Source organism: Bos javanicus, chromosome 16 (genome assembly GCF_032452875.1).
Source record: "Bos javanicus breed banteng chromosome 16, ARS-OSU_banteng_1.0, whole genome shotgun sequence".
Taxonomy (NCBI): Eukaryota; Metazoa; Chordata; class Mammalia; order Artiodactyla; family Bovidae; genus Bos; species Bos javanicus.
The window spans coordinates 51,249,253-51,259,117 of NC_083883.1; the positions used below are offsets into that span (position 1 = coordinate 51,249,253).

General features: G+C 64.0%; 1 protein-coding gene across 1 annotated transcript in view; it reads right to left on the reverse strand.

The window, feature by feature from the left end:
- SKI (SKI proto-oncogene) overlaps positions 1–9,566 on the reverse strand; it is a 55,226-nt gene extending 45,660 nt beyond the window's left edge. Inside the window, exons 1-2 of the mRNA XM_061381798.1 lie at positions 9,531–9,566; positions 7,853–9,130 (exon numbers count right to left, since the gene is read on the reverse strand). Of these exons, the coding sequence (XP_061237782.1) occupies positions 7,853–9,130; positions 9,531–9,566 (1,314 nt within the window). The remainder of the gene's footprint in view (positions 1–7,852; positions 9,131–9,530) is intronic.
- Between the last annotated feature and the right edge of the window lie 299 nt (positions 9,567–9,865).

The following is a 9,865-nucleotide window of genomic DNA, read 5'->3' on the forward strand; positions in this document are numbered from 1 at the left end:
AACTGCGTATGTGAAACACCCGGAACTCAGATAATAAAACCTGGAAGGGACACTAAAAACCACAGAAGACCTGGATGACTTGAGACCACCTCAACGACAGCAACAGGAAAATTAAAGCAGATCCTCCCCAGAGGGGAGAAGAGTCCAACACGAATCCGAATCCAACAAACAGAGCACATGTCTCCTCTCCCGCAGTAGAAACTGGACACCAGGCTGGGTGGGCCGCATCGTCAGAACTGGGTTGGGGGGCGGGGGGATGTGCACGGCAGCAGGAGGGGGGCCTCCTTCCTGGAAGTGGGGAAGGAGCAAGATTGGGAATTTAGGAATTCCGGGTCTGCTGGGCAACGGCTGTAGCCTTGGTCCTCTGCGCTCCTGCCTGTCGGTACACTGCCGGGCTCCAGCTCCACTGCAGGCAGCCAGACCCCAGTTGGGAGGAGGGTCCCCGGGTCCACCACCCAGGAGCCCAGGACCCTTCGGCCACCCACACCCGGGCCACTCAGAACCCAGTTTAACTATTGGAGCCGCATGGAGCCAGCCCAGGGCCTACCCTGTTTTCACAGTTTAAGGAGCTTTGTAAATGCAGACAAGACCCACTAGGGTCAGGCAAGCTGGGCGACACTTATTACATACAAGGATGTTAAAAAAAAATCACAGTTTTGATAGTTCTGCAAAAAAAAACTTAGCAAATTTACAACAAAACTGTCAAGTAATTAAGGCTAGGCACTTCACACATGAACTTAAACTGCTAATTAAAATCCCCTCGCTTAATTGACTACATTTGCATATCATTCAACATGGGAGTATAATTTTTTTAATGGTTTGGGCAACGTGGTTCTAACACCAGGAAGTGGGAGGCGGCAGGTGGGGGGAGCCAGCAGCCTCTGCACGGCCAGCCTGCCCTCCCTGGACGTGCAGAGGCTGCACCCCAGGGACTACGCCAGGCCTGGGGTCCCCACCCCATGTGGAGGTAGAGGCAAGGCCAGCAGAGACTCCCCGCTGCCTTGACCTGGAGGTGGGGCTGGGCGGGAGCTTCCAGAACCACCTGTGGACACATGCACCTGCCCTCCTCCCAGGGCGGCACCGCGGCCCCCGCCCCACGCCCCACCTCCTCCAGGGACTCAGAGAACACCTGAGACACACTGGCCCCACTGGGGGCGACAGTCAGACCCAGACAACCACGGCAGCTGGGCTGGGAGGCACAGGAGAGGCCAGCCAGGCCCCACGGCTCTCTGTGAAGACTCTGCAGCTCTCTGTCCATGGCCGGACCCGTGGGTCCCTGCAAGAGAAGCCCCAGCCCCACGCAAGGTAAGGGGGTCCCCAGGACCAAGGGCCCCTCTTGTTCCAGCAGTTGAAAGGCAGCAAGAGGAGACCATCAGGCCAAGAGGACGCATCCACGGGGGCAGGTGGGCGGAACCATGACAGCCATGAGAGAACCACCAGCACCACTGGAGACCACAGTGACCCCAGTCAGCGAGCAGGTCAGGCTCTGAAGGCAGCTCACGCAGACCGGAGGACTGCAGCATAGCGTGTGGATGCCGCACCCACCCACCAGGCCTGAACCACAAACCAGAACCATGGGGTCACAAGAGAGCCAAGGTGACAGACGTGCACAGAGAAAGCTGGCCACACACAGGCCCAGTCACAGCCCCCACCCCCCTCCAGCCCAGCAGGGCCGCCAGGCTCCCCAGGGCTCAGGGCCCTCTTGGCTGTCACTGGCAAGCGCCACGGATAGAGGGGCTCTGGTACTGGGGGTTGCGTACTGCACACAAACCTGGACCCTCAGCCCTCCTGGAACGCTAGGTGGCCCAGGAGATACATGAGGTGAGAGTGGGGTGCAGAGAAGGCCCAGGTTCCAGCCAGGTCCTCAGACACCAATCACACCGCTGGGCTCCTGTGAGGACGTGGCCAACAGCTCCTGGGGCAGAGGGAGGTGGGTGCAGGTACATGGGGCCACCAGTGGGTGACCCCCAACATGCAGGTGACCCCCACCTGCAGTCCCGAAGCCCAGCCCTGTTCCTCACTGCCGGCCCTGTCCCAGGAGTTCAGACCCTCCCCATCACATGATGGTCACCTCCACTCAGCAACACCCCTCACAGGCGCTCAGGGGTTGAGTGAGGTCTCACGGGTGCCTGGGGCCCTCAGACCCCCTCCGCTCCAACCACCCGCAGTCCTGCCAGCCCTCAGGCCCAGTGGCTCCAGCTTCCTTCCCCCACAGCCAAAGCCCCCTCACCACCCGTCACCACATCTTCTGTGACAGGCAGCATGGTAGCCCCTGAGAAGCCTGTTTTCAACAAGAGACATTCCTTTCAGAGTAACCAACCAACATCCAAGCGGAAGCCACGTCAGGGCCTGTCCAGGTGGAGCCGTCTCTGAACCCCAAGCAGCCCTGAGCCGGGGCCCCACAGGACGGCTCCATGCACTCCAGGGAAAGCGCCAGCTCCTTCCTTTTCTAGCCAGCAAGCGCCAAGCTGCCAATAAACCTTGACATTAGTGATTTCATGTCTCCATGAGTCATTCGACAAGTATTTATTCCGGGCCCGGAACTGGGGGCCCACACGAAGCCAACAACACAACCACAAACACACAAGCCCCAGGTCGGCCGCAAAAAGGTCTCCCCGGAGAGCCCAGACCGCGGGGCAGGCCCGACCGCTGCGGGCTGCGCGGCCACAGAGCCACGCCGAGACTTCCTGAATTATTATCTGTAGCTGCAAAATCAAGAAGTCGCAGCGTTCTTCGAGTCTTTCTAAGTGAAAAACGTAAAATCAGAGGAGACTCAAACGCTGTAAACCCTATAGCACCCCGGCTGCTCCCGGGCCACCAGAGAAGCTGGCCCTGCATGCACAGAGCTGGGTCACAGCACGGGCTCCTCCGGCCATCCTGGGACCCTGCAGGGCCCAAGCCACACCAGTCAACTGTGGACACACAGCCTGAGTCCCCACCCGCCCCACTCCACTCACATGAACACAGAGACCAGTCACAGCTCTAATCCGACACCAACAGGAACCCGCCTCAAACCCCACGGTGACAGCTTCACACTCCCAGAAGTGACTTCTCATCCCTTCTTGGGGCTCTGACAGGCCCCTGTTAATCCACGGACACGTGTGGCCAGGAGCTCCCACCCATGACCTCGGGGCCCAACCTCCCCCAAACACGCCCCATCCCCATGTGATGGGCATCCGGAGGGAAGGAAAGAAGGAAGCAAGCAGGGCCCTGGGAAGAGTGGAGGCTTCTCCCTCTCCCGCAGCTCTCACAGATCTTAAGGAAATAATTCAGCCTCTGTATTTTGACTCAAAACAAAGAAACTTTTTAAAAACATTTCAGTTGAAACTTGCATAATTCTTCCAGTGGAGAAATCCTCCCCAACTTTCGCAATCCTTAGAAAGAGACACATTATTGCTGCTTGTGTAACAGTCTCTGGGCCACAGAGAGTCCGGCCGGCGGCCACCGACACCTCCCGCCAGACGGCCAGGGTGCAGGGCCCGGAAGCACCGCCTCCCCCAGGCCCTCCCGGCGCCCAGCGGTCACCTCCCCAGACTTCCTCGTGGGCCTCGCTTGGCATCTCAGACAGACAGTACTCAGACGGGCTGTGAGCAAGGTTGGGAGCCAACGGCTCTACTCTCAAAGCCCTGCATTGGTCGAGGGTCCCCAGACGGGCAGCAGGGACAGAAGCAAGGGCCACTCAGGGACCTTGCTGCCCCCGGCAAGCCGACAGCCCCGCCCAGTTCCAAAGAGAAGTGCTGGAAACCAGCAGGATGGCTGAAGACGGGCTGATGGGCAGACGGCCCCGACCTGGAGGACCACTTCAGAACACAGCCCTGCTCACCACACGCAGACAAGGCACTCGGCCGGCCCCCCACACCCTCCCTCACTCACACTCGGCTGACCAGAGGCTGCTGTTTCCCGTTTGATGAGTCCCGGGCCTTCGCTTTGGGGCCTTCACCAAGGACCAGCCCAACTTGCTGATTCCATCCTCCTGCATGCGGGGCTGGGCCCATCCAGGAGCCTGGCTGCAGAGCATCACCCAACAGCACCCCACCTTCTCAGCAAAGCGTCAGGAGCCAGGAAATCACAATGGTGCCCACAAAAACCTCGAGCAAAGCCAGTGGACGAAGGGACACCCAAGCCTCTACACCTGTGCCCAGACTAAGGGCATCTGTAAGCCTAGCCCCACGATAAAGAGGAGGTGCTAAGAGAGGCAGGCTGGCCAGAGTCCCTTCCAGCCCGATGGACGTTCTTGACACCATCTCTCCCACGGCCACTTGAGCTTGACCATACAACACGTGCCCACTTAGCGGAATCCCTATGGCCTATCTCCCTCACCAAAGCCTCAGCTGCTGCCCAGCAGGGACTGTCAGAGTCCACGCTCCTCCACACTGATGGCCTGGCCATCCCCAGGTGATGGGGGAAACTGCTCCACTGCTGGGAGTTCACACAGACTCCACTCTGGACACTCACACAGCACGGGGACCCTCAGTCCATGAGCCCCTGCCAGGCAGGCAATTCTGTGGAAACACTCCTGCAGGGACTCAGCACTGAAGGAAGAAGCCCCATGAGCAAACAGCATCCCTGGTCTCCAGCCTGGGAAGCAGGACCTTCGGAAGGCGAGCAGTTCCCAACGGCCTGTTTCTCGATCATGCAGGGGCCCGCCCAGTTCCAGCCCCAGGGGGGGCAGTGCAACCCCGCCACCCACCTGGCCCACGAGCAGCCATCCCTCAAAACGAGGGACACATACCAACGCCCCCTCCATGACTGACAGATCTAGCTTAGTCCAAGGGCCATCAGATGAGGGATGGAGTCGATCAGACAGAAGACAAGGGAGGGGGCATGGGGAGGCTGAGACTCCCACCTCACTGCTACACAGTCCGGCAGCGAAAAGACATATCCTTGCCCACCTACAACATTCGTCACCCAAACACACCTCCAAGACACCGCCAACAACTGCTATGCATACTGTCCCCGTCTCAACACGCAGAAACTGAGGTGCATGCTTGCTCAGTCAGGCAGCCAGGGAGGGACAGAGCCAGGACACAGGAGCAGCCCCGAGGAGCTCACAGTCAGACCCGCCCAGCGCAGGGCACCAGGGTCCGGCAGCCCTGACAGTGGCTAGATGGCCGGAGGCACGTCCTGAGGGCCCCCATGGTGTGAGGGGCATCACTGAGGAGCACCCCCCGGGCCAGCATGCGCAGACACACCACCTTCAAGGGTTTCCAGGCTCAGGCTGGAGCCCCATCCCCATGCTGGAGTGACCACAGGAACCGCCACCCTGCTGTGCTCAGGCTGTAGGCACAGCAGGGCAGGTGAAGGCAACTGGGCCCCAGGACCCCAGGAGGCCCCCGTGCGGCCCCCTCAGTGCTGGCGGCAAGAGAGCCAGGTGACCCCCGCAGCCCTCAGTGCCTAGGACAAACATCAGCTCACTTCATCTCACAGGAACCTGAGGCCCCCACAAAGAGCAGTTCCAGCCCGTTCTCTGTTGCTTTTTGTCCTAGGCCTCAGGAGATCAAAAATATTAAAATGAACTACAGAAAGAAGTGGAGAAATCAAAATGTATCCCATGAATAATCTGTCAGGAGTGGGTGGAGCAAATAGAGGCCCACAGCCTGGGGAGGGGGTCTTCCCTGCAGCTTTTTCCCCTGAACTCCCCATGAGCTCCCCACCCTGAGGCCGAAATCCCCTTCCCACTCTTGGGGTTGGGTGTCCCTGGCGCACAGACAGGCTGTGCTGGGGAGACCTGTAAAGGACCACACAGCTCAGGACTCCCGAGTGCACGGTCACAGAGCCAAAGCCATGGGCAGAGGCCAGAGAACAGGACAACTGAGCTGGGGGTGACAGGAGAGCACAGGAGCCAGCACGGACAGTGGCACAGCCGAGGCCTGGACGGGGGCACGTGGGATCACCGGCCCAGACTCCACTGTGACAACACGTGGTACTGACACACAGCCTGGAGACCCCAACCTCTCAGGATGATCACATCACCATCAGCATCCCTGAACCAACGAGAGCTCTAAGCACCACTGGCAGGGCACAAGAGGAAAGGGTGGCGCCGACCATCTGGGGAATCACCAAACACCAAAGCTCGCTCTGGCCCCTTTTCTGAGGCCGCGGCTCAGGGGGCCGTCTTGCCCACTTGCCTGGCAGTGCCTGGGCCCATAAGCTGAGGCCAGGCCTTCCCTGAGCCTACGGACACTCATGTTCAGAACAGCAGGGCCTTCTGCAAGGGAGCCAAGGCCCCGGCCTGCAGCTGCCACAGCCGACCCCAGGAAGACAACCACAAACACACATGACCCAGATTCGGACACAAACACAGACACACCCTGCAGACAAGACCGTCTCCTCTCCACCCTGCATTAAGTGACCTGCCACAGCCTTTCAACCACAGGCTTATCCAGGCAGCCAGAACCCACCACAATCCTGCACACAGGGTGCCCTTGGGCCACGATGGCTGTCGAGGGGGCAGGCACCCCAAACAGAGAAGCCCCCAGTTCACTGAGAACACCCCTCATGCCACACACGGCCAGCTCCCAGTCTGAAACGAGAGGCCCGATCAGCATGCTGGGACCTGCCACCAGCACCCTCCCCCACCCACAATGCCCACTCAGACCGTCCCTCCTGCCCAATCCCAGCCCTGGTCTGCAGACAGCTGCCACCTGGGCGCCAGAGGAGCCGAAGGCAGGAACACCAGCACATCCACAAGCACACACGGGCCTCCCGAGCGCAGGCGACAGGCCTGGCTTCCCCTCCCCTCCTCCGCTCCCGGAGACTCTGACACTCCGCTGGAGGGGCGCCCAGAGAAAACCGGGCGGGAACATCTATTCACAGATTCGGAAAAAAAAGTTTGATGCAATAGCTGAATTAATTAGGCCTCCCAAGAATAGCAGAGCCAATGCAGCATTCTGTGTGTGCAATTTAATAAGCCTGGATACTCAAAAGAAAAGTTACAAATACTTGGGGAGGGGGGAGGTGCCATGCAAAGCTGGTGTGGACCCCAGTGAGAGGCCAGGAGCTGCCAGGCTGGATCACACGGATCCACCGTCTGGCGAACAAACAGACCCCAGGCCAACCGCCCTCCCCACCGCCCTTTGCCTCTCAGAGGAAAGGACAGAAGAAAACGTGCACGTCCAAAACAAACCGCAGGCCAGTGGCTCCCCTGACACTCAGAGCCTCAGGCGCCCGCTGACCAGTTCCCGATCCCGGTGCCAAGCGGCCCTCGCCCCCACACAGGAGACTCTGAGACTCACTCTCTGGCAGGCCAGGCACACACACAAAGCTGGAGTCGCCGAGTCTCGGCCCCCGGCCACCACGGCCCAGACACCTGGCTTCGCTTTGGAGTCTGTCTCCCAAGACTTCAAGGCACAAACAGGCCCTGCCCAGCCAAGTTCCGCCTGCTGGGGACACGGGCAGGCTCCCCTCTGTGTGCCAGCCCGGGAGGGGGAAGGCCAGGGCGGTTCCCTGCCCCCCACTCAGCCTGGACACCCCCCCGGTCCCCAGGAAGGCCTGGGCTGAAGGCTCCAGAGTGGATCCGGCCAGGATCAAACTTCCTGGGACTAAGGGCAAAAGAGGCCTGCCCCTCCCGACCCAGCTGGGCAACAGCTTGGGCCTCAGGAGGGCTTCACCCCCCAAGCTTGCCCCCCAGGCTCCCAACCAGGCAAGGAGCTAGTCCTAGAAGTCAGACCAAAGGACCTTCCTCCTGATACGGAGCAGTCTATGGGGACGCCAACACCACCCCCAAGTTTCCACAAAACAAAACCTAGCCCTGAAACGTGTGGGGGAGGCTGAGCCCCCGACCCAGGAGGGCACCCCGCCCTCTCCAGGCCCCGCTCCCATTCCCCAGGCACAGCTGCCACGGGACACTCACCCGGGGCACCCGCCGCTTGTACTTGTTGCCATAGTCAAACTTCTCCTTGACGTCGTCCAGACAGCGGCCGAGACGCGCCTGCTCCTCCTTGCCCGTGTAGTCCTGACTGAGCAGGATGTAGGCCCGCCAGTTGGCCGAGTCGAAGCCCCAGTGGCAGGTCCGGTTTTCCAGGGCCTTGTGCGAGTGCACCACGAACTTGTGCGGCGGGTACATGAGGCGGCAGTCGAGGCACTGGATGCAGGCGGCGCTCGGGCTGCTGTAGAGCTCGGGCACCAGCAGCCCCTTGCACTTGCCGAAGCACTCGTGGTACACACGCACACTGCGCTCGCTGAGCTCCAGGCCCAGCGCCAGGCTGGCCGCCAGCTCCTTCTTGCAGGGCGGCGGGTAGGCGCCGCCGTACAGCAGCGCGTTGCACAGGCGCTCGGCGTCCGTCTTGGTGATGAGCCCGCACGAGGGCGCCGAGAAGGGCAGGATGCCCATGACTTTGAGGATCTCCAGCTGGTCGGCCGTGCAGCGCGAGCAGTAGATGTGAAGCTCGTCGCACACCGAGTTGATCTGTTGCAGCGAGAAGTCGCGCAGCACGGAGTTGAGGATCTGCGGCAGACACAGCCGCTTCTCACCGCCCACCACGAAGCACGAAATGGTCTCGCCCTCCAGCACGGTCTCGCAGCGCTCCGTGGAGCGGTCGGACGGCATGAAGAAGGGCCCGGGTAGCACGGGCGGCGGCGGCTGGATGGCGGGCAGGTGCAGCACCGGCGGGGGTTCGGCGGCCGCGGGCACCGGCGCCGGCACCGCGGCCGCGCCTGCCTCCTTGGCGCTCTCCTTCTTGTAGGCCTCCTGCGCCCAGCGCGCCGAGAAGGCGGCCGGGCCGCCCAGCGAGCTCATGGAGCTGAGGTGGAACTGCTCCAGCGTCTTCTGCAGCCCCGGGTGCGGTTGGAAGCCGCCGCGGCCGCCCGCCGCCGCCTCCATGGTGCGCTCCGGCTCCCCAGGCCGCTCCCGCTCCCGCGTGCCCGGGCCCCCGCGGCCCCCGCCGCCGCCCCGCGCGCCCCGGCGGCGCCCCCGGCCCCGGCCCCGACCGCCCCCCGCCGCCGGCTCCCGGCCGATCACGGCCGCGGCCTCGGCCTCGCCCGGGGGCCCGAAGGGGAAGGCGGGCGGGGCGAAGGGGTCCCGCCGCTGGAGCCCGCCGCCGCCGCCCGGGCCCGGCGCCACATCCACGCGCCCCGCGCCGCGCCCGCCGCCGCCCGGGCCCCCCGCGCGCCCCCCGCGCGCCCCCGGGCCCTAGGCGCGGGGCATGCCCCAGCGCGCGCCGCCAACGCCAACGCCAACGCTCGCGGGCCCGGGGCTCGCGGGGGGCGCGCGGGCAGGTGCCGGCGCCGCGAGGCGCGAATCGCCGCGGCGGCCGAGGCCGAGGGGCCCGGGAGGAGCGGGGGCGCGGGCGCGGGGCCCGCCGGGCCGTCCTCGCGCGGCGCGCCGCCGCCGCCCCGCTCCTCCCACCGCGCGGCGCCCGCCCGGCTCGTCCCGGCGGCGCTGGCCGGCCGCGTTGCGCCCGCCGCCGGCCTCCCGGCCCGGCCCGCACCCACCCCGCCGCCCGCGCCCGGCTCCGCGGCCTGCCCACCCGCCCGCCCGCCCGCGCGCGCGGCTTCCGGGGCGGCGGAGCGCCTGTGGGGCGGCCTCAGACCGCGGCGGCGGCGGCGGCGCGGGGCTCGGCGCACATCCTCCCGGCGGCTCGCTCCAGCTCGGACTGAGCGCCGGGCGCTGAGCTCACGCCGCCGCCCCGCCCCGCGTCCCGCCCCGCCCCGCGCCGCCGCCCCGCCCCGAGCGTCGTCTGGGGCCGCGCGTCGGCCTCAGCCGAGCGCCAGCCAGGAATGCGCCCGCCCCCCCCACCGGCCAGGCTCTTCCAGGAACGCGCGCTCCCCCCGCCCGCGCTTGGCGCTCCGCCTCACTCGGCCGCATTCGGGCCCGCCCTCCGGCCCGGGACTCGGATCCGCTCGGCTGATCTCGGGCCTGCCCGCC